The sequence below is a fragment of the Suricata suricatta genome, chromosome 2 (genome assembly GCF_006229205.1).
Source record: "Suricata suricatta isolate VVHF042 chromosome 2, meerkat_22Aug2017_6uvM2_HiC, whole genome shotgun sequence".
Classification (NCBI taxonomy): domain Eukaryota; kingdom Metazoa; phylum Chordata; class Mammalia; order Carnivora; family Herpestidae; genus Suricata; species Suricata suricatta.
The window spans coordinates 162,721,076-162,746,430 of NC_043701.1; the positions used below are offsets into that span (position 1 = coordinate 162,721,076).

The 25,355-nt window shown below is 43.2% G+C and overlaps 1 protein-coding gene across 1 annotated transcript in view; it reads left to right on the forward strand.

Annotated features, from left to right (window-relative positions):
- Nucleotides 1-25,355, forward strand: part of SORCS3 (sortilin related VPS10 domain containing receptor 3) — a 585,972-nt gene that overhangs the window by 141,213 nt on the left and 419,404 nt on the right. Inside the window, exon 2 of the mRNA XM_029932551.1 lies at nucleotides 24,724-24,791. Within this exon, the coding sequence (XP_029788411.1) occupies nucleotides 24,724-24,791 (68 nt within the window). The remainder of the gene's footprint in view (nucleotides 1-24,723; nucleotides 24,792-25,355) is intronic.

A 25,355-nucleotide genomic window follows, 5' to 3' on the forward strand; every position in this document is an offset into this window, starting at 1 on the left:
TATATATATAATATTTTAAAAATATATTTACATATATACATACATATATAATATCAGCTCGTTTCCAGCATGCCTGGGTGAGGGCATATCACATGTCCTCAGAACAGGAAAGCTTTCCTTTCTTCAGGGTTGGGCCTATCGGATCGGTCCTTCCTATACCCCTTGGTCTCTCTTCTTGGTCCTTCCTGTTCCCCTTGGGTGGTAGTGATGACCCCAAATGAGAATATTCTCCTCGGCTGGCAAAAGAATATATGTTAAGGGAAAATACTCCATCTCTGCCATGAAACAAAATTTGTAAGCAAGACAACAAACTTTTCATGGGTTTGTGGAGAAAAAGAAAAAGAGGATATTTTCCTTCTATCATTGTGCACGTTTTGACATTCTAAAGCCTGATTCTTCAGGTAGAAAAAAAACCTTTCATTGAAAAACTGTATCTGGGGGGTCACTTTTTTGGAGGGGTTCTGTGAATAGCTTAGGAAAATGTGTAATTTTTTTCACCTTGTTCGAGAGTGACTTTGCATTTACCAACATTCTGCTAGAATATCCCTCATCTGAATAGCTTCCAAGTTGCTCGTTACTCACTGCAGCCAGAGAGGTGGGGTTTTGAGTCTCAAGACATGTGAAGAAGGAAGTGAAATCAGCTTTCCTTTTATGTTGGAGACAGCGTTCGGATGCTTTCTGCTGTCTCCCCCGACCTGCAGTGACATGTGTCACTGGCCTTTTCTATATTTCTTCCCTCCCATCTTCCTGCCCTGCTTTCCTATTTCAAGGACACACACCACCCAAAATAATGGAGTGAGACCCTCCTCAAAAGCGAGGCTTTTATATTGACCCAACCTCAGCTGTCCCAAACGCAAATCCTGTGTTTGAGATCTGCTTGCGGTTGCTGATCATCATACCTCTGCCTTTGTAGACATTGTTCCCTTCACCTGGAATCCTGCCCCCTTCCTGGCCCTTCACCAACCACTGTCTCCTTATGGCCACCCCTTATTCATCCTCTTAGGATTCAGCTCAGCTAGTAATCCTCCTCCTGGAAGCCTGCCGAGAGAGCCTTCTCTCATTCCTGACAGCACTTCATGCTGATACCCATCAAAGGGACTCTATGTTGCTATTGTATGTTAGTGTATCTAACTCACTAAATGTGTGATACTCTGCGGGAAGCGCGGGACCAGGTCTAATTTATCTTTGTATCACTAGCATGTACTAGATACGGCTTATCAGTGAATGAATATGGAGAATATTTTATTTGCTTCAAGACCTTAGCTGAAATAAAACAAAGCAAGTTAATTATTTGTACATAGCTTTGATTTGTCTTTCAGCATTATTATATCTTGTAAATATAGTTGATCATTATTCTTCCTTTTCTCTGTGCCTTCATCATTAACCCCTAATTGAGCCCCAGTCTGTGAATCAGTTCAAAAATGCTCTCTGTGGATGCACTTGGAAGAAGAGGGAAGACACGATCCCAATTTTCCAAAGCTTGCAATCAAAAGGAAGAGGCAGGACAGACAGACAGTTTTCGCTGGAGAAGAGTGTGTGTGCATGGTGATCGCTGGTACATCGGTTAAACCTCAGTGGTAGATAATAGCTGACCGCTGCAGCAAAGAACAATGTGGAAGTCAGCCAGTGGGCATCCTGTAACATAACGTTCTTGGAAACATTTAAATATAAGCAAATAATGATTTGAAACTGATATACAAAGGAGATTCATCATGATCCCAGTTGTTCATTTGAAAATATTATTCTGTCTTGATTGCCATTTGTGACCATCTATAAAGGGGTATATATTTGCATTTCCACAATTACATATTTAAATAGACATGCTTTTTTTTTTTTTAAAAAGGTAGGCTTTAGGCTAAGTCAATACATCAAAACAGATTTTCATTATGTATATAACTTTGTAGAATATAATCTCATTAATACCAAGTGCAGGTTTATCAAGTGGATATACATATTTATATGTAGCTATAATAAGCATCAGCATACTTTTTGTTCTAGTTTGTAACTTAAGTATGTTTCTGCATTTTCCCCTTGTATTAACAGAGGCATGGAGTTTCAGTTTCCAATTTGTAGCAACAATGTGGAATCCATCATAGAATATACTATTAATTGTTTGAATATGTCTGTGCTGTTGGGTATTTAGGTTGTTTAACTGTTTTTTCTCCCCCTGTGAGGGATGGCAGTGTTACGAACATTTCCATACAAATAGCTTTTTTCTTTTTTACTTTTGAATGATTTCTTTGGAATATAAAAGCGTATTACCGAAAGTGGAATTGGCAGGGTAATGGGCATAAATAGCTTTCTCATTCTGCTAGAATGTTCCCTGGCAGGCCTGGGCCAGCATACAGTATAGAGAATACTGGTTTCTTTAGGGTATCTGTATACTTCATAACTTCAGAATTAATTTTAACTAATTCAAATGCATTTCAGAAATGAGTTAATTTGCTTTTCTGTTTTCTGTTGAAGTTGGCCTGCTGGACAGGTGTCCTGCATTGGTTTACTCTATATTTCTTTATTTTATTTTATTAAAACATTTTTAAATGTTTATTTATTTTTGAGAGAGAGACACACACAGAACACAAGTCAGGGAGGGGCAGAGAGAGAGGAAGACACAGAATCTGAAGCAGGCTCCAGGCTTCAAGCTGTCAGCATAGAGCCCGACACGGGGCTCAAACTCACAAACGATGAGATCATACCTAAGCTGAAGTTGGGCACTTAACAGATTGAGCCACACAGGCTCCCCTACTCTACACTTCTTTATGTATGAACTGTGGTCTTTTGCTCCCAGATATCCTTGGTCTGTTGCCTACAAGCACAACCTTGGGTCTTACACCCAGATGGTTATCCTTTCCAGTATGAGGAACAACAGAACCGAGCTACCTCAGTTTGCTAATTGTTTTTCTTATATTTGTCCTTTCCCTTCCAGCTGACTTCCACATTACACTAATGATGCCTGTCCCAGGTCCTCCTGTGTGCAGGAAGTTTGTGAGCCCAGTGGATTCTTAGGTGTGCCCACAGGGCCAGGCAGGAATTGGCTTCTGCTCAGTCACCTTCCAGACCCACTGGAGGCTTTTACACATCAGCTTGTGTCGAGGAAAGAGCAAGGCTTTGGGGTCCGGCTGGACTTGAATCCCAGCTATCACTGTGTGACATTTGGAGGTTTCTTTGCCTCCATGAGCTTGAGCTTCCCCAGCTGGATGCTGGGGAAAACTGAGCCTGGTTTTCATCAGATTGGTACTACTTAGAGTAGTCTCTCTCCACTTTCCACCTCCTGTAACTCACCTCTCATCCTTCTCTCTTCTACCTTGTTAGAGAAATGGAAGCTTTGGGAACTAATTCGACATACCAGCTAACACTGCCTGGTTTCTTTCTGTGTTCCAGGCACTGAGATCTTGATTGACAGTTCTCCTCTTTGTCCTCACTGCAGGCCTGTGAGGTCCGCGTGACTGTGTGGAGGGAGAGGGGGAGGGCCTGGGGGCCACACAGGAGGTGGTGGTGCTGGAATGTGAACCCAGGGCTGTCTGCTTTCAGGATTTGGGCTTTAACTACTATATGTTTAGCGTCTAGGGTATTTTTTCTCTGTCAGTGTATCCACTAGAATCTACACTGGGAGCTCAGGGTTGCTTTGCTCTTGCATGCATCCAGCCAACAAAGGTTTGCCGAGAGCTTCCCATGTGCCAGGAGCCCATTGTCCTCAACATCTAGTGGGTGCTCTCTTATGCGGGTGTTGCTGTCTGGAGTAGGCGGGCTCCCTGAGGTGGGGCCACCTTGCAGTACAAGAATGCATTACCCGAGGTGGCTTGGAGGCCCCAGTGCTTGCCTTGTGCCATGTTGGGTATCTGACGGGATGTGTTCCGCTCCTGGGTGGTTTTTTTTTTTCATGTTGCAGCTCATGCTGCTCAGGGCTCGGATAAGTAGAGGCTACTGGGAAATGTGAGTGATGCTCATAAGTGAGAAAGAAGATGGGTTCCTCCTGAGCCATAGCTCTCAATGCAAGAGGCCCTTAAAGTGGAGGTTCATTCTTCTTATTCTGGAATGGCTGGGAGTCAACATTTGGAAGCCACTAGCAGATGCTGTGTGGCTCCCATTACCTTGACCCTGCTTCTATGTTTTTTGTGCCCGCCCAACACCTTCCTCCAGACCATAGCTTTGGGAGGGGCTGCTCATATACCTCTTGATTATCTTGAATCACTGGAGGTCTGGAAATAAATCTAGCCTTCCAAGAGGTGTTGTGCCATCTGGCCTTCTCTGAAGGTCCTTGCAGATGACTCAGGTCTGCTGAGGAGCAGTGCCCTGAGCAGCTGGTGGTGCCAAGTGCAGTTATGGAGGGAATGCTACCTCTGGGCACAGATCTCAGTGCTTGAAGGGTAGAAAATAGACTCTGCATTGTTTAAAATAAGTTCCTTAAGCAAATCTGATTCCTGTGGTCCACGACCCACACCTAGAGAGGTTCGTACCTGTTGGACATGTATGTTGTATATATGTGTAAACACACACACTATATAAACTGTATTTCCATCTCAGTTTCACTCTCTGACTCTCCCCTCACCAAATTCTTCCACTCACAGCCTCCCACTCACTAACCCTTCTCAGTAGGTGCTGTGTCTTTCCCTCATATGTCCATAATACCTGAGATATTGGCACATTTTAGGTTTTGGGTACATGCTGATTGATTGAATGATACCTTTTCTGTAATTCTGGGCTTCACCTTTCCTTTAAGTGGAGCCATGCCCCATACTGTCCACCTACACCCCTCAGTGTCCTGGATGGTAGGAGACAGGTGTGTGTTCTGTCCCTTTCCCCAGATCACCTGGAACCTTCTCTTTTGATTCACAGTTCCAAGTTTAGAAGGAAAGCTAGAGCCTGCCATCCGAGCACTGTGAGGTAGGTGGCCTGGAGGCAGAAGCTGAAGGTGGAGTGTGACTCAAAGTGTGGAGGTGGAGCCTGGGAGTCAGGAGAGCAGAGAGGTAGGAGGGAACTGTGGAAGTGCCATGTCCTCGCTCCCGGAGATCCGACATTGCTCACGCAGCCTTCATGCCAGACCTGCAGCTCCCCATGTCTTCTTTAACCATTGAGCTTAGTTGGCTTGGGGTTGACTCTGTGGTTCCATCTTGAAGATTTTGATTGGTTGATTTTAAACTTCGCCTTGAGAGAGGTTTAGCCAGCAGAGGTTCTAGTATATACCAAGCTGGCATGGTAACTTCTGTGGTGCCAGAGTTGCTGAGTTCACTGTCTCCCTTAATCAGGAGGGAGGTGGGGGAGGTGGGGAAGCACCTGGGTGGCTCAGTCGGTTAAGCATCTGATTCTTAATTTTGACTCAGACCATCATCTCAAGGTTCCTGATCAAGCCCCATGTTAGACTTTGCACTGACAGAGTGGGGCCTGCTTGGGCTTCTCTCTTCCTCCCTCTCTCTGACTCTCCTCTACTCATGCTGTGTGTGTGTGTGTGTGTGTGTATGTGTGTGTGTGTGTCTCAAAATAAACAAACATTAAAAAAAAGAGGGAGGTAGGATATGAAACATTGGGAGGGAACAGCCATATTTTTTAGTTAGAATATGTCAAGTGTTGTCATTTATGTGTCATAGGACTTTGCTGAATTACATAATCTTTCCAAGACTCTGGTTGATCCTTTTTTAAAAAGGTGGAGGGAAGTAATGGTGGCCACACTTCATAGGATTGCTGTAAGGGTTAAATGAGGTAGTGGATCTACATGTTGACTTGTGGTCCTATTACCATTACTGTAAACTGAAATTTGTCAGTTGGCTACCATTTATCCTTTAGATATTTACTTATTAACAGATGCTTGGAAGCATCTATTATATAACAAGTAGGGTTACGTTTGTGTATTTGCTTATTTTTCAGAAAGATCAAGAAGCTCAAAACTCACTCTCAAATATTTCGCAATGTAGTAAGAAGATAAAATGGTAACATCACAATTCAGTAAGAAGTTGAAATAATGCTCTAATGCATTAAGGGTCATATAAAAGGAGTAATAGTTTGTCTGGAAAAGTCAGTGTAGGCCTTGTGGAAGAGGTAACTTGGATCTGGGCTCAGAGGATGGCTAGAGTGCTTCAGGTATAATTAGAACATGGATGAACTGAGAAACAAAGGATCTATTGGCTGATTTGTCATAAAGTACTAGAGGTTAACAGCTTCAGGTCAGGTTTGATACAGCAGCTGAAATGATACCATCAGGACTTCCGTTCCTGTAGTAGTTCCACTTTGCCTTATGCAGTGTTGGCCACATCCTCAGGTTTTACTTTGGGTGCACTCAGCAATGTCAAGCTTTCCTTTCAATATAGCAAAATGGTCATAGTATTCTAGAACTTATGTTTCATTCCATATTATTTAGAAGACATGAGTCTCTTCTGCTCTTCCTTGAGGAAGGAAGGGGATGCTTCTATTTTGTAGAAGCCCAGCAAGACTCATCTTGGATGTCATTGGCTCCAGCTTGGTAACATGTTTTTCTTGGAATCAATCAGGGTACGTAGGGCTGGGGTGGATGACTGGCTTGGGATAAACTGAGTCAGCTCCTCAAGCTGAGGATAGGCTCAGCACCATGGCCCATGACCCCTGAGACATATAGCTTATCATGGGGAGAAACTGGTTCCCCAAAGGGATATTGTTGCCATAAGGAGAGGGCATGGAGAAACATGGAGATGCTATCTCTCCTCTACACAATAATGGGCATTTAAAGTCTGCATTTTAGGGACACCTGGGTAGCTTGATTAAGTGTCAAACTCCTGATTTTGGCTCAGGTCATGATCTCACGGTTGGTGGGTTTGAGACCCACATCAGACTCTGCACTAGCAGTGTGGAATCTTCTTGAGATTCTCTCTCTCTCTCTCTCTCTCTCTCTCTCTCTCTCTGTCCCTCCCCTACTCTTTCTCAAAATAAATAAGCCTAAAAAATTAAAAAAATAAAGTCTGCATTTTAGGTGAGAAAATAGGAAAGTATATTTCTAGAACAACACTTGGTTGAGAATATCTAGATCAGCACTATTCAGCAGAACTTTGTGCCGTGATGGGAGTGTGCTATGGTCTGCTGTGTCCCGTATATTAGCTGCTAGCCATGTGTGACTGCTGAGTGCTCGAACGTGACTAGTATGACTGAGGAACTGAATTATTACTTTTTATTTGCTTAATTTTATTTGTTTGCTTAATTTTCATGATTTAAATTTAGGCATGTGTAGCTAATGGCTATGCTATTGGAGAGCACAGCTCTAGACTCTAGAGAGGGTTCTGGAACATAATTAAGCCAGGAGACAGGACAGAAACAGAGAATATGAGAATGAATAAATTAAGCCTGAATGCTCTGGTTATGTGCTATTGTGAGGAGAATCGAAAAAAGTCACTCAAATCATCTTCTCTGTTCTTTGGTTCAGATGAGTAACCCAGAAAATAGAACCCAAGGTGGCAGGGAATATGGATAGCGAAATAGAGACCTAGACCAGGGCCAGGTGGACAAAGCCTTTGTGCCTTGTCAGTCTCTTTAGATTTTCCCTTGTAGGCAGTATGGAGTCAGGGAGGATTTTGAAAATTATGTGACCATATTTGGGTGTAAGGGAGGGAGCATGTTACTTGAGAGAACAGAGGCTTCATGTGACTAGAGGCGGGGAGACCAGAAGGAGGCAGTTGTGGAAGTGCTCATGAGAGAGGATGAAGATTTGAACTTGGGGAAGAGGGGCGGGTCTGCATAAAAGGGGGAGATGTGAACTTCAGAGACAGACGAGTAGTGTGGGGTTGCATGTGGTGTATATACCGGGATTCCTGGATGTCTGACCTAGACAACTGATGGGATGATTATGCTCTCTTTGAGGTGCGCCATTCCTTAAGGAAGGGATAGGTCTGAGAGGTTTCTTGATGAAGACTCTTTGGGGCATGTGCTATTTAGCACACCTGTGGGAAGGTGCCAGCTAGGTTCTAATGTGTTCTCTCAAGGGGTATACATTCTACGTATGGAGAGCAGGTCTTCATGAATCAAATCATTAAAAAAATAATTCCATATGCCTAATTACTGTCTGCCTTAAATGCTGCATATATTTTTAAATAGTGTTCTAGGTACCTTTTCTGCATAACGAACCACCCCAAAACTTAGTGATGCAAAAGAACAACATTTTATTATGTTCATGGATTCTATGGGTCAAGGGCATGAGGTTTTCAGTGTCTGGCACCTCAACTGAATGAGTCAAAGCTGAGACTGACTCAGTGGCCTCATTAGAGCGTATATATTCCCTCATGTCTGGTGACTGATGCTCACTCAGCTGGCTCTTCAACTGGGCTTTAGGGTGAAACACTGTGGCCCCTGCATGTGGTCTATCCTGTTGTGGGGCTGATTTTTGCTTCCTCACACATAGCATTTGGACCCTGAGAGTGACCATCCTAAGGGCACATGATGTAGCCTTTGAAGTCACTGAGTACCACTTCCCTTCTACACTATTGGTCTGGGCTGTAACAAAGATCTGTCAGCTTTCAGAAGGAGGGATGTGAACTCCACCATTCAATAGAAGGAGTGTCATGGTCACATTGTAAGATAAGCATGTGAGATGGGAGATACTGAGAAACAAGTTGTCCACAGATGAGAGATGTATGTGGACGGGGGTAATGGATGATTCTGCTGGGGGTGGCATGCTCGAGCTGATCCTTGAAGGGAAGAGTGGGTGGGAGGATTCTGACAGGCAGAGAGAAACAGGGAGGGGGGAACATGCAACAGAGGGGCGTGTTTATGTTCTTTCTGATGTCCTCTAGATGAATCTCCTTAATGCCAAGGGCAACTAAACAGGATAATGGTGGGGTCCTGTTACTGCCACATCTCTGTGGGACACCAAGGGATATAGCAGCTTTAAAACAAATGGCTTTCTACGTGATCACCGAACACATTCAACATCAGGTCTAAAGTTTCTCATGCTCACTGAAGTTCATCAGGCTTGTCAAATGCAAAGTCATTTCTTTTGATTTTTCCTACTGTTTTGTGTTCTGTTCTGGAGTGGAGGGAGCCTCTACACCATGGAATTAAAGTGCCACCAGAGCTCCTGGGTTAGTGCAGTTCAGTACCCTTGTTAGTACAGGAATCACATTATATATTTGTTTATTTATCTATTTCCCCTCCCCTCATTAGATTGAGAATCTCTGGAGAGAAGGCACTATATCTAACCTATTCTGGCTTCTGGAGCAGAGCCAAAGACACAGTAGATGCTCAGTACAAGAAGGTTATTCATTCAAGGTTAAATGGAAACAATGCTGAACACCTGGGCATTTTTATGCCAACTCAGTCTATCATGAGGTCCAAACTTGTTTCTGTTCCTCACTTTTATTTCTTCTCTTTGTCTCAGAATCTGATCAGCTCCTCTGTGCTCCTTGTTCCTCTAGAGTAGGAACCTGATCTGTCCACATTTTCTGTTTCTGTATCTGATGGTCCTTGTCTAAAAAACAATTCCAATGTACACTTTTCTGCTTCATATCATAGAGAGAGATTGTCTAGATGAGAGTCAGTACCTCATTTAGAAGGATGCCAGCTCCCTTACCCCTTTTCCTTGGCAAGTCTCCTTGGCAGTACTCTTTTGTTGTAGCTAAGATATGTGAGGGACTTATATTTTACAGAGATATTCTGCAAAAGATAAATTTATCAGGACTGTGGCCATGGATTCTTAGCAAAAGGAAGGACAAGGAGATATGATCAAATGTGTGCTGGTGAATCAATACAAATAAATTATATGTTCTTTGTTATTATGTCCTAGGCTACATGGGAGAGGACTGTTAAATCATCCACCATCAGCTGCTGGAGGTTCTGCTCCTTTCCAAGGAGTTATATGGAGACAAAGTCTAGGCTTGTGTTATTTTAGGCAATCTAGATGACTTTTGAGTGGGGACATTGGTTTGGTCGCTAGTAGAATGCTGGCCACTGCAGAAGACCAGAAGGGAGCAGTTCTTCTCTAGGTATGGCATGGTCCTGACTGCACACTAAATATTTTCGACCTCTCATGTCTAGGATTTATGAGCACTGTCTTACTTGAAAGGATGGTCCTTTTGCTAGAATATATGGTACCAACTTCTGGAGGTTTGACTAAGTGCTTGTCCAAGAGCTTTAACTGATGAAAATCTACATCCCCTCCTCACCTCCTACCACATGATTAGGGCAGCCCTTCATCTATTATGTTTTCAGATGTGGCTTCCATGGCCCAATTCTCAGTTATTCTGGATCAAGATCTAGAGCAAAGCCAATTCAGAAAGAACATGGAAATCTGGGGAATCTACAAGTGAGATCCAGGAAGTGGTTTGTGAATGTGCTCAAGTGGAGGCCAGATATGTGCGTGAGGCCAAGCATATTAATCTAGGGAGGGAAATCCTTAGAATTTCAGGCAGTTGGGCAGGTAATAACAAATATGCACATCCATCTCTTTGGTAGATGAAGAAGAGCAAGAGGGGGCAGAGGGAGAGCTTTGGCCATGTACATGTTTCCAAAGAAAGGGAGGACGCATAGATTCAGGGAATTAAGTTGGAATCCTATCCAACCAAGCTGGGGCATGAGATGAGTGTTAGATTAGATTATGCAAACATCCAAGATGCTCCTCCTGTAAGTGTTGGAGCTGGATTCAAGTGCAGGCCTTCAAATTACAACTAAGCACACTGACTTCCTGGTAATCTCTAAGGCATCTTTGACTTTATTCTTTTCTATTATGCATCATTTGCAAGTTTTAGCAACAGGTTTCTTAGTTTTTTTTCCTCCTTTTCTTTCCAATTATTATCTCAGTTCCAATCTTTTATTCTTAAGTTTGGATTATTGCAATATCCTTCTCACATGCTTCCTTGTTTTTCATCTACCCTTCATACTCTGGACAGTTTTGTTTCCAAAACACAGTGCCAATAAATAGTTCACCTGCTTAAGCACTTAGACATGTCTGTGTTATCTACTTAGTAGAGTAGAACCTTCTTAACTTGACATGGTAGGCAGAATAGTGGCCTCCCAAAGAGGTTCACATACTTATGCCTGGAACCTTTGAATATGTTAGGTTATATGATGCAGGGGAGTTAAGATAGTAAATGGAAATAATGTTGTAATCAGTGGAGCTGAAGATGAAGAGATTATCTTGTGTTATCTAGCTAGACCCAGTGTAATCAGAGGATCCTTAAATAGAGAAGAGGAAGGCAGAAGAGTAGGAGACTGATACAATGTGAGAAAGAGTATTGACTAGCCATTTCTGGTTTTGAATATGGAATGGAGCCACAAGAAAGGTGTGAGTACAGCATCTAGATGCTGGGAAAGGCAAGAAAATGGTTTATCCCCTGGAACCTCAAGAAGGGATATAGAAACACAGCCCTACTGGCAGCTTGATTTTAGCTACTGAAACCTATTTTGGATTTCTGATCTCCAAAACTGTAAGATAATACAGTTGTATTGCTTTGTGGCAATCTGTTACAGAAACAATAGGAAATTCACATATCTGGTGTTTAAAACCATCATTATTAGACTCCAGTCTCTTTCTCCACGCACCTAACTCTAGCCTAAGCAGATTACCTTCTTGTCCTGAAACTCGACTGACAAGTCTAGCCTCCCTGTGTTTTCTTGTGATGCTTCCATAGCCAAAAAAGTCATTTGCTTTCTTCACCTGCTAAAATAAGCCAGCTTAAATTTTCATGAAGGGTAATTCTCTACTTCATCCCAGTTTGGAAATCACTTATTACCATTATATGTCAATCTTGCAGAGTTTCTGCAAGACTCACATGAAACATTAGGTAGAATGTGAACAGGCTGGTGTAAGTCAGACCAATTTCAATTTTCACCAAAGGTAATTGTAGAAATATTTACCTCTCTTCTGGCACTGAAAGTGCCTTAGGTCAGAAACTTTGTGTCTCTTTTCTCTCCATCCTTTACAATATTTAGCACAGTGCAGAGCCCAGTTTGTAAGGTGGATAGGAGACAAGTTGTGATAAATGCCAGATCATGAATTGGGTGATAGATCGTTTTTCTCCTCCCTTTTGTATAAGAGAGCTTGGGGTGGGAGTCAGGGTGTCCGGGTACTGTCCCAGGTACTGAAGATGCAGTAACAAATAAGACATCTGTTGCATTTGCCCAGAGGGCATCTTACAGTCTAGTCAAGCCCCCGCTATTAGTCTCATTGGAAGCAGCTTGGGCTGATAGCTACTTCTAATCTGGGGAATTGCTAATCCCCAGAAAACCCACTGGGGTCAGCAGCTTAAATGGTTTGGCAGAGAGCTCTTTCAGCTCCTGAGACCCAAGAGGAATGATGCCCCTGACAGGAGTGGTAGAGGGAAAGGGAGTATATGTGCCTGTAGGCAGGATCAGCAGAGACAGACCCTGAAATGAAAGAGACAAGTGGGTAGGATCACACACCAGGCAAAATGGGCTTGATGGACCTGTGATCTTTCCATTGCTGAGGCTGTCAATGCATGTCCACATAAAGCAAGCACCAGCACTCAGGGAATGCTCTGGGCTTTCATCTCTACATCAGTGAGAGGCCTGGCAAGGTTGCTCTTTATTTTGCAAGCTTCAAGTTGTCATCACTGAAGAAGTGACATGCTCCCTCTCGGGACATAGCATTTTTCTACTCTGGTGGCAAATGACCTGGTTTGCTCAGAGACAAACCAGGATGGAAGGGACCTGATATATGCTGAGGGCTTCCTGTGCACCTGACAGAAGATAGCTTTGATCTAACCCTCACAACAACCCAATGAAAGAAATGAAATTGGCTTAGTTTTCTAGATGAGGACACTTAGGCTCCATAGGGTCAGTGTCTTGTCTAAGGTCACATTGAGAATATGTGGCAGAGCATGGACTCCACACTGAGACTATCTGGTTTAGAGCTTCTGCTCCTTTCCCAAGGAAACAGATTGCTTACATTTTCCTTTATGTTGATGATTATCTCTGAAAGCATAACTCCAGTGGATTTGGATCCAGCTTTTCATCTTTCATCTGCTCACATCTGTTCCTGCCCTCAGCCTCCTCCTCAGGGGGTGCTGGTGGTGGTTGGATAGAAGGAGTGATGGGCACATAGGAAGGTATGATCTCAGACTCCTAGTTACTGCTACATCTTGAGACAATTAACTCTAGCTATCATCATGGAATATAGACACTGGCAGGGAATTCTGGGGTCATTTGGCCCCACCCCTGTTATTGGGCTGCATGCTACCTAAATCATTTCCGAGAGATGGCTGTCTCTCTCATTTTCAAAGTCCCTGAGGGAATGGGAGTGAATGGATTTTTAATTAATTTTTAATGGCTCGTTATACAAAGCCAGAACAACCCCCTACTATTCAGGAGCCATTTTTCATAAGCTCCTTGTTCCAACAACACTATATTTCCATTTCCTTCATCTGTCTCTTATCTTATTCAGCAACCAAATTCTGTACCATACTTTCTTAACAACAGCCCTTATTTAAATAGGGATGACTAATGCTTATTAATTTTTATATCTCATATCCCTTACTTGGATCAAGAAGGAATAGATAAACCTGTGTTGGACCCTGACTGGACAGTTTCCTCATTTGGACAGTGTGGATAATGATATCTCCTTTTCACTGTGGTTATTTCCATTATCTGTAAAATGCACATAAAGCATCAAATATGATACTGGACACTTAATAGGTACTCAATATATGTTAGTGTCCCACCTCTGCTTTTTCTATATTTGTTCTGTTCTGGTCTGATCAAGTCACAATTTTGTCTCTAAATCTAGTGTGTTCATTAACCTACATACCATCAGGTATAGGTATATACCTTCGTCTTTTCTAGAAGTCCCTAGAGTATAACAAATCTCTAACACTTAATACAGTCATATTTAGAAGATTGTTTTCACTATTTTCCCTTCTTGCCCTTGTGCCCTCTTTATCTTACTGTCTCGTGGATATTTGCAAAGTTCTCTCCTAAACCAACTCAAATTCTCATTTCTAGAGACTTGGAAGACTAGTTTATTTAAGGAAAAGACACCCTTTTGGAGTTTACAAAATACTCCATAGAGAAGAGGACTGGAAACATCCATTTTCTCCTATCTCTTAAGATCTTCACGTATAGCTCTCATCCTTTCTGAGGACCTTGATTACCCCAGTACAGACTCATCTTTCCCTCTTTTGAACACCTATGGAACACTTTCTGTTCAATGAATGTGTTGTATCTCTGTTGATTTATAGGAACCATGTCAAGGAAGAGCATAAAAATACTCTTTACAGTATAATGAGAAGAGCAGAGTCTCTGTCCTGAAGGAGCACATAGCCTAATGGTGGATAATCACATGCAAATAGAGAATTACAATATAACCTGGTGAGTAGCATAATTGGAAGTATATGCAACAAGTTAGGAGAACAAGGATTAAAGGGGAACCATTCTATCTCAGAGAACAGGTGAGACATCAGAGTGTTGATGACATTTGAGCTGGGCCTTGAGGAATGAGGAGATCAGCAGGTGGAGAATGGGGGAAGGACTTTCAAGGAGAGAAGGGAGCTTGCAAAAAAGTGTGGGAGCCTGGAGCAGGGAAGAAATGGGTATTCCATTGTGGCTAGAATTTAGATGTCCTTTGGGAAAGTGGCTCTGGAAGAGGGTTAAAATGTCTAGAGGGGCCAAGTTGAGAAAGGCTTTTCATGCCATGTTGAGGAATTTGGATTTGATTTTAAAAACAGTATGAAGCCAGTAGAGATTATTTGGCAGTAGGTAACGGGATTTGGACTCTGCTATAGAAGGGTCATTCTGGTGTAACGGTAGAAGAGGGGTGAAGGTCAGAAATTAAGTAAACTAGTTATTTTGAAGGCCTCTTTAGTCGTCCATTAGCTAAATCCATTGGTTCTTTACCTTTCTTGTACATGAACTGTCAGCAGCATTTCACACAGCTGATCCCTCCTTCCTCTTTGAAACACTTTCTTTGCTTGTTTTCCAGCACACATGCTCTTCTGGTTTCCTCTCATCTCACAGAGTCTTCTATGTCAGTGAGGGTCTCTGACTCCAGTATTTCTAAGAGAAGACATTGAATGCAGGAATTGTTTAAAAGGCTGGAGGAGTGAGAAGGAGAAAAGTCAAAGTTGCCCAAAGATTGGTAACTATAGAAGCCTTTGGAGGCCTCTGCATAGGAGGAGAAGAAAAGGCCAAGGAGAGATCTTTCCTACCTAGATGCCTACTGTGTATGCTGGGCTGCACGTGCAGGGGGCCCAGGAGTCTGTGCTTCCTGTCACTGAGGTTCAGCATCATTGCTATTGTTCCAGCCAGCTCTGTTGCTGCTATTGTCTTGTGACTGTAAAATACAAGTGAGGAAGAGTAGCTTTTTCCTACTTTTGTCCCTATTGGTATACCCCCTCCTTTGTTGGTCAGACTGGAAGCCAAATAACAGGAGAGTCTTAGAAAGTCAGTTCTCAGGGTCCTGGTCACCTACAATACAGAGGCAGGAAAGAGAACTGGGAGTAAACAGACAGCACCAGCACCATCCCTTTCTTTGGATACTGTGAGCATCCATTTCCATTCCCAATTCATAAATAACCCCTTCTTTTCCTGTTGGTTCAGTGGTAGTATGAGAGAATCTCAAAATAGCTGGGTATTAGTTTCTGCTTCCAGTTCAACAGAAGAAGTGTTTTGTCTTTAAAAAAATTTTTTTTTTTTAATTTAACAATTCCCTCTTTAGGAACCAAGAGTTCTCTTTCAACAGAGCCAAAAGTTATGGGGGCCTGAAGCAGATACTGTGCAGTGGCTTATTGGGGACAATAATGAGAGGACCACTGCCTTTTTTGCCCCTTGATTCTCTGACCATTGTATTTGACCATGTGTTGGTCAGATGGACATCATAGAAGACAGCACCACAACCTCACCGTGTTGGCTCCCAGCTAGTGCTGTCATTGAATCTTTGAAAGTCCATTTGACCATTGTATCAGGCCAGCTGCTTCTGGATGATTAAGTTTGTGGTAAGACCAGTGAATTCCATGGATATGCCCATTACTGCACTTCATTTGCTGTGAAATGAGTTTCTTTGTTGGAAGTAATGTTGTGTGGGATACCATGACAGTGAATAAGGGGTTCTGAAATGGAAAGATTTTGACTCTAGCATAAGCACGGCAGGTAGGGAAAGCAATCACAATGAGAAGAAATTGCTCCCGGGATGTGATGGGAGGGGTGCGATGTGATTACCCTGCCACCAGGTGCCATAGTGAGGCTTAGCATTGGTTTCTGATGTTGGCAGCTTGGGAATGTAGCAGTGATAATATCCACAACAGCCTGGTGAAAGGAAGTCCATGTTAAGCGTAGGCCAAGTCTCCAATTCTGTCACCACAGTGACCACAGAGGACCCCACAGAACATAAATATCCACTGTGCCCACTTTGAGAGGACTTTCTCACTCCCCTGACCTCTAGATGCTGGAATGCCCCAGCTTTCAATCCTCATATCTTTACTCCATCTTCACACTCCGTCTCTTGGTGATCTAATCTAGTCTTGTGTCTTTAAATACCATCTAATTAGAGACCATTCCCAAATGGATATTTCTGTCCTAGATTCTCTTCCCTCAACTCCAGACTCATTTATCCAGCTCACTATTGGACTTCTTCGTTTGAATTCTCTTAGGCATCTCAAACTTCATGTTCAAAGCTAAATTTCTAATTTTACCTCCACACTTCCTTCTTCTGTAATCTTCCTCTTATGAACCAGCAGCCCTGTGCCTCCAATTGCTTAGTCCTGAACTCAGAGTCATCCTCAACTGTTCTCTTTCATTCACATTCCATACATATCCAGTTAACCTGACACTGCCTCCCAAACATATAAACATCATGTCCCTTTCCCTGTGCACTGCTGTTGCTCTGCTCTAATGCATACTGTGTTTCACTTGGATGATTGCAACAGGATCCTAATTCACCTTTGTGCCATTTCTGCCTTTCTCAACACAGCAGCCAGAGTGAGTCTGTTAAAAGTAAAGTCCTATATTAAAATCCTTCAGCAGCTCTGCATCTCACTCAGTAACAACTGGAGTCCTTACAATGGTCCACAAGGTCCAGCAAGATCTGAGTCCCCCAATATCTCCCTGACTTCATCTCCTGCTGCGTTCCATGCCAGCTTCATTGGTGTCCTTGCTCTCTCATGAATATGCCAGGGACACTCCTGCTTTGGGATCTTTGTATTCGCTACTCCTCTGCCAATAATGTTGCTTATCCAGGTAGCCCCATGACTTCATCTCTCACCTCATTCAGGGTTTTGCAGAAGTGTCCATTTTTCATAGAAGATGTTCCTGGACTCTTTCATCTTCTCCTTTTCCTTTATTCCACACCCTCTCCAGAACTCACCATCATCTGACCATGCCATTTACCTACATATTTATTTATCTCCCCGGGCAGAATGTCAGCTTCATGAGGGCAAAGAAACTGCTATATTTTCATCAGTGCTGAATCCAGATTACTTGGCAAATGGGAAGCTTTCCATACATATTTGTAGTTAATGAATGAAAAAAATTATGAGAGCCTGAAATTGTGTGATACAGTGGACTGCAGCGTATTTCAAAAGACTATGTTTGCCTTGCTTTGTGTGGGATGAGGAAGTGATCAAGGTTCATGCTGAGGTTCTGTCTTGAGCCACAGAGTTGGTGAGATGCCCTTATAAAGAGCAGGAAAGGGGATAACAGCTTTGTGAAATTTCATGCATTATATATGAGAAGCTGCTATATTTTATACTATCCCCTTGTTCTCTTAACTAGATTGGAAACTCATAGCAGGCAGGGAGCACTCTTCGTGTCATTCTGAATTTGACACACACCTAGCATGGTTTAAGATGCCCAATTTGTGCCCAGACAATCTTGTATTAGGGATTGATTGGGCTTTGGGTTATAAATGTTCAGTTTCTGTTACTTGGTGGGGGCATCTCCCTGAGGTGTGAGGAGGACCCTGGGATTCAGACTCTGCTGGACCTGAAAAATACAGTCTTATAGGCTGTCCCAGAGGGGTAGCATCTTTGTTGTGTGACAGTTGTCAACTACTTCTGGTAAAGAAAGCTGCTGTCCTTTTTCCAGCTGGCTGGAAACAGAGAACTATCAAGTAGGGGCATGAATGAAGTGGTGGCATGTGAGGGGGGTGTGCAGAGAACCCCATGGATTTAAAGGCACCAAGATTTCAGGAAGGTTTAATGAACTAAAGTAATTTTCCTTCAGAGTAAAATTTTACTGGCATTAAAGGCCCTCTCTTCACGGAATGTGCTCACGGGCGAGAGCGTTCTAGTGATTTATGAATTTGCAGATTATGCATTATCCTTTCAGAGGACGGGAATCCCCCCAGGGTTCCTGCTTTCTTTCCAAAGCTGAGTGGGGGGGAGCCCGGTGAATGCACTGGCTCTAACCTGCAGCCTCCTGTACTGCAGTTGGGGTTGAGAATGGATGAGGATTTTTTAGGAGGTGCTTAGCAACTCTAGAATCTGAATTCCCCTGCCTCAGCCCCCCAACCAAATAAAAATCATTTGGAACCCTCATCTCCTGAAGGATAATTATCATACTAATAACTCCCATTTCCCTAGTACAGTTTATAAAGCAGGTCAGCTTTCCTTATTTGATTTGAATCAACAACCCTGTGAGGTTGGCAGGGGCAAGTGTATCATTATCCCCATTTAAGGAAATTGGAGCCGATTCTGAAAACATAAATAAGTTGCTCAGGCTCACACAGCAGCATATGGTGAGACTGGGTTTGGAGGCAGCCCTCTGGTTGCAAGTGTGCTGTTATTTCCATGCTGTCATGCAAGTCCCGTCCAGGAGGCAGACAGCTGGATCCAATGGGTAAGTGGATCTAGAGACAGGCACATTGAGAAGCGTTCTCAGGTGGGAAAGGGATGGAGACTTCTTTGCAGGTCTGCGTGTGAATACCCCCTCACATATGAAGTGGGTATGAAGAGGATAGAAAGCTCTCTTGTCCTCACATATAACTTTCCCTGATTCTTCCAGAGACTTGGACTCCTTCTTTCAAATACATAATCCTGGAAGCAGCAGATTGAGGAGGACTATACCTTTCATGAGGACAGCTGCCATTTCTCTTTTGATCACTTCGTCACCAAGAAGCTTATGCTGTGCTTAACATAAGTCAAGAATAGATGAATGAAAGAGGAAAGGGAAAATGGGAAATGTGAAATAAAGACATTAGTTACTGGCTCTAAGTGTGTGTAAAGAGCAGGCAGTTAGCTCAGGGCTGGCTTGAACATCTGGGGGCATCAGAAGACACTAGACACCTGGGACCAAGAAAATTGGCGGTGGGTGGTCAACCAAGAGCACCAACTGGTTTTGTAAAAGGCTAGCCATGTCCTTTATTGTCACTTACTATATAAGTCCCTTTGTTAATATAGTCTCTTAATATATATTATTTATTATATAATGTATGTATTTTATATGTCTCCTGTTATAATTAGTCCCCTTATATATTATTTGTTAGATATTTATGTATACGTTACACATACACATAGTAAATCTCTTGGTAACTATGGTCCCACTTGTTATTGCTCTCTTCACTCTTATAAAACTTTTTATCTACCCATAGTTGACCAGAGGTTGGTCTTCCTCTGTCCTTCCTGCATGATCCCATCCTCCTTTGTGCCTCCTTTCCCAACTTGGGATGGCCTATGTCTCTGAGTGGCTCATGTACACAGGACATTGCATTCAACACATGAATGCTTTTGCCCCTAGTGGCCCCTTACCACTCTACCTCCATCCTGTTTCTTGTACCTGGAATGGCCTCTCCCCACTCTCCTTTTTTTTTCTATAAATCTCTGTTAAATTAAAAAAAGAAAGTGAATGAGCTTCTTTTTAGTTTATGCATATTCTTAGCATACTTTAAATCCCAGTTCATGTAATCTTTCCTTCATGGAGACTTTTCTGATCACACTCTATGGACTTAATTGCTTCTTCTTTTCAGCTCTCATAGCACATTATCTGTATCTCTCAAATGCATTTGTCATCTCATCTCTTCTTTTATTGTCCTGCATCCATAATTCACTTGTAGTGCCTGCCAAGTGTCAGGTGATGTGCCATGCATTGAGGATGCAGAATTGAATGAGACCTGATTTCTAACCTCAGAGAGGCCACAATCTAACAGACAGGTCAGACATATGGAAAAGTCACACTGACCCAATGTGATAGAAGCTGTAAGAGATGAATGACCAGAGTGTAATTCTAGAGAAGATGTCAGATGCCAGTTTAAGGGTGTGTGTGTGTGTGTGTGTGTGTGTGTGTGTGTGTTTACACACTATATAGGCCTTTCTAACTGTATTTATATATATACACACATACATGTCTACGGACTTCTACACTGTGTGTGTGTGTGTGTGTGTGTGTGTGTGTGTGTGTAGATATATAGCTTATATTAAAAGAGAAATGCTGTTTACTCATGAATTATTCCAATGTATTTTCACTTCTCCTGCTGCCTAAAAGCCCCCAGGATTGTAGCCAGTTAGGTAAAAAACGAGCTTATTTGACAAACCTGGGTCTCTTAGCAGTTTGGTTCTTTTCTCATTACATAACTCCGTTTCCTATTTCCTTCTCCAAGAACAAAGAAAGCAAAAGTTCCCTTCATTTTTGGGCCTTGAGCTCTGGATCGCTCCCTGAGTCCCCGAGTTTAGCTGGTGCCTTCCTAATTCACCCAAGAGGAGCCCAGTAAATATTTGTGAAATTCATGAGTGAACGCTAAACTCCTTGAGGGCCAGGATGTGCTTTTCTCCTCTCTGTGTGCTTGCTAATTGCCTTGCACATAACTGGCTTGCGTCCACATTTGCTGCGTGGAGGAGCACTGCATTAGAGCAGAGTAGGCACCGTGTGTCACAGAAGGCAGGGGTAGAACGTTCGTTCTGTTTCCTGCTGGCTGTATGCCCGGGAGCCGGGGGTGCAGTTAGCTTTGCTCTTGGGACTCAATTTTCTCATCTGTAAAATGGGGATATTCTATTACACTTGTTTAGTCTCAAGAGTTTGTTGTGAGGATTGGGAAGCACCCCATGTAGTGTTTATTGCATGGTAGGGGTTCAATTAATGTTTACTCTCTGCTTTTCCTTTGCTGAATTTGACTGCCAGCCCTCATCTGGGAGCATCTTCTGAAGAGGAGTGAAGTCAGGCTTTGCTGTGGATCCAGGATTAGCCCCTTTAGCCTTCCCTCATCCCACATCCCATACACTGGTGATTCCTGAGGCACACTTGCGTCTTCTCTTTCTGATCTGAGTACTGCCTAGCAGTCTGGGGCTTAGTGGGTTTATTGCATCTGCTTTGTTTTCTTCCCTGCTAATTCCCTCCTCTCTGGTGGCCTTTGGAAGGCTCTGAGTGGTGAGAGAAGCCAGGGATGGGCAGGCCTTGCTTCCCTCTTGGTTTTGTTTGCTTGGCACAGAGTATCTTAAGGCTAAAGGTTACATTATCATCTCTTCACAGCTCTATTATTGCCCTTCTGTGCTGGCATCAGGGGAATGGAAGCATCCAGCCCCTAATTCACAGTGTTCGGACCTTTCCTCTGGGGAGTGCAGGGGTGATATTACTAAGGCATTTTTCTCATACATCTCTTTCTGCATGCTTTCTAAAGTTCAGCTACATTTAAAGGATGGGATGCTTTTCTAGATTAGGATCTCAGCATGGTGGAAGGGCAATGTCACTGCAGCACAGTGTTGGGAGGGGAATCACAGCGGGATGGAAGTCTTTCTCAAGTGTGGTTCTCCTGTTACCACAGGCAGATTTCCGGACCCCACACAGGCCCTGCCAAGTCAGACCCGCTGGGAGTGGGACCATAGCATCTGCATTTAAAAGGCTTTATGGTGACTGTTAGCTCCACCTGTACTCATGGAGTGAAAGAACAGTGCCCTGGGCACTTGGTCCAGGTCACACATTATTGAGACTTTAAGGAGTCCCTTCCTTTCTGTATATCCCCATCTGTTGTTCAGTGAGGGAAATAGACTAGATTAATACCATTCCCACCTGAAGACTATGATTCACCGCCAAAACACCATTATCTTCTATTGACTCAAAATGATTATTTTTAGGAACCTTTGACATGTTGAGCTTGCCTGGTAGGGAGACAGAAATACAAAATACGAATCCTGCTTCAATCTAGTTGAGAAGGCAAATCCTGTGACATCCAGAGGGTAACAGGATTGTGTTGGATTAAGTGCCAAGTTATGTAATTCCACTTTAAGTGCAATATGACTTAGAGAGAGAGAGAACTCTGATGGCTGGCATGGTCCTGGGTGGCTGCCTGGAGAAGGTGGGCTTCAAGTTGTTTCTTGAACAAGCAGGAAGGTGCAGGCAGTAATAAAAGGCTGAGGCACAGACGATACAATACAGCATGGAAGAAAGAGCAGAGATGTGAGAACAGGTTTGGCTTCTTTGCAGCACCTTGAGAAACTTGAATTGCTAAAGCAGAAGACAGCATCTTGAGAACTGTGGAAAGTGGTTTGAGGAGCATGTGCAGTGCATGTATATGTGTGTAGTGTGTTACATACCAGGCTAAGGAGTCAAGTTCATCCTTAGGCAAAGGGAACCAGCAAAGATTTTTAACCAAGAAAATGTATGAATCTAGAGGCAGAATTGGAACTACCATGAAGGCAGAAATAATGGTCATTGAGGTGTGGAAGGATGTGTCTGTCTGCATCGCCCAAGAGGTAGACACCAAAATGAGGTTAGATATACAAGAAACTTTTAGGGACACAGAAGATGGAGTGGGGGAAGGAGGGTTTAATCTCTGGGTAAGGAGACTAATAAAATGAGAGCAGCTCTGGGCTCTTTCCAGGGCTTTCCAGACCCAGTTGTTTGTTAGAAGCCCTGTTGGTTAAGCAGAACTCTTGCGCACTACACCTCTTTCTTCTCTCTATGTGGACTTTGCACTTTTTGGAAGTTTTTTGATGTCCCTAAAGGCTTAATATTGGGAGAAAATGAAATGGCCTAATTTGCTCCTGCAGAGCTCTGGATGGGGTTCCTGACCTATTTCTAGAAAAGCATAGTTTGGAGTTTGTTCAGAATTTGGGATGGCCAGCACATAGCCAACCCATATTTTTACCCCGTGACTATGGGAACAAATTTGTAGATGAAAGAAGATAAAATAAAGGGGAGAAAAAGTCTGTTGTGCATGTTAACCCAGCAAACAGGAATTATTGGTGCATTCGTAGGCATTTGGTTGGGGAAGGTGGCGATAAGTCCCTTGATTTCATCAGCCCCTGAATTTAACAAATGAGGAAACTGCATGAATGAAAGAGGCAAGAACCAGTGAGTGGCTGTGCAGAGCGATTCTCTGCAATGGGTATACACTCCTTACTGTTGTGCCATGTCAGTAGGACAGGGAGCTTGGTAGATTTTACTGTTCTGCATATAACCATGTCCTTGATGTTTTTCTTGGCTTGGCTGTTTCTTGCCCACTCATCACTCTCCATCAAAGAATGCATGCTTGGGAAGAGCCCTTCAGTTGTGGCCCTGCAGAGAAGTTGAACATCCCAAACCAACTTTGCCATGGACTCTCTTTGACCTATAATGGGTCACATCCTCGCCTCCAATTTTTTCTTGGTTTACATAAAAGTAATGGAAATGGTGCAGACCGACCTCATGGGGTGTTGGATGTGAATAAATCTCAAAGTGAGTGTTCTGTTGTCAGTGAGATGCCATAAAAATGTTCAATATAATGGCTGATTATTTTTCTTTAATCTTAAATAGATACCTAGAATGGGAAAGTCCCATCTTGGTAGCAGAAATTCATTATCTTGGAAAGAGTTTAATGGCTGCTGTGCAAATGAACTGGAGGAAGTTAAATTGTGGAATGGGAAGGAGCTGAAAAAAGTGAAATGAATTGTGCATTAAGTTTAGATAAACACAATTATGTGTAACTGGATTATCACGTGTGTAGGCAGGTGCTGTATATTAGGCACCTGCGTTTTGATTAAAGTCGATTCAGGTGCGTGGGCTTGATATCCTTGGGATTCGGAGTTGCGCCTAAGCCACTGTCCAGGCACATAGAGGGCAGGCAGGGAAATGTCTGATATCCAGGGCCCCATCTGGAGAAGTTTAAAGGGCCTAGGACCAGACTGACCAGCCCAAGACCATTTCAGGAAGCTGCTAACCCTATTAGAGAAAGCTCCAGCTCTCTTTCATGTACAGCTTCCTTTTGGGTTTCTTCATTTCAACTGAGGTCAGGAAAGTGCTCCTGGAGTCCAGTGGAGTCCAATGCCTTGCTTAGTCCATGATGGGGACCGATGCCATATGGTAGATGGCATCAGAGGATGTTGGGGACGGGGTCTGCCTGCCATTCAAGTAGATGTGGCTGCTGAGGCCCTAGTAATGGAAATACAAAATCTCTTTGAATCCGTCTGTAGATGGATAGAATTAGGCTCTGTTCCTTCTTTCCATTTTCAGTCCAAGTTTGTAAGTTGGAGTCATTTCCAGATCAAAAGCAAGCCCATCCTCTGATCCCTGGGTGGCTGTATGAGTGATCAGAGTGAGCCGGCCAGTCCCTTGCCTTGAAGGAGGACAGATGTAGAAAACGACTGTGGATACCCACTTAATTCTTGTTGGCATGTTTTATTTCTAAAGCAAAGCATTGTCAGGATTAAAATAAATGCTACCAGTTATGGGGATGCATTAAATTAATAATTGTTTTCCCTTGCTTGATCCTATAATACCCCTCCACTCAATGGATAAATACTAAACCCTCCTCTGGGTGATTTGAGATGCACTCTATATTGTTACACAAACTAAAGTAAGCTTCCATTTTTTCTTCCCTTTTGTTCCTCTTCTCTGCCCTCCTCCCCTTCCCCATTGCAGGTTATACTTATCCTGACGAAGCTGTATGACTTCAACCTGGGGAGCGTGACTGAGAGCTCACTCTGGAGGTAAGTGGATTAGAGGTTCTTAACAAGCTACTCTGGCTCGGCTCGCATGAAGAATGCCAGCCACGCGGCTGGAAGGCATGTTTTGGAAGAGGCAGGAAATAGTGGTCCTCATGGAAGACCTCCTTAATGCCCCTGGTGGAATCCCCCGACAGTGAACTCCCAGAGCACTCTGCTTCTCTCTTTGGGGGCCTGTCAGACCCCTGCTTGTTTGGCTCCATTGTTGCTACTATGTTCCTGCGCTGTCTTGTTCTGCTTGGTGAACACACGTCTGGTTAGAGAGATCAGGGGAACATGCCTGGAATGAAAAGAGCCGTAGGTCAGCGAGTGTGCTGAGGGGAGAGTCTTGCCTTGGTGTGAGTCTTGGCCCAAAGACCATTTCCAGTCCTGTGCATCTGTGAGATGCTATGGTACTTACCTGTGCTTGTGGGAATAGATACCTAAACACACTTGTGGGGATCAGGTCCACATGGTGACCTTCATGGGCTCCTTAATATATATATTACAAAAAATTCTTTAACATTTATTTATTTTTGAGAGAGACACAGAGTACGAGTAGTGGAGGGG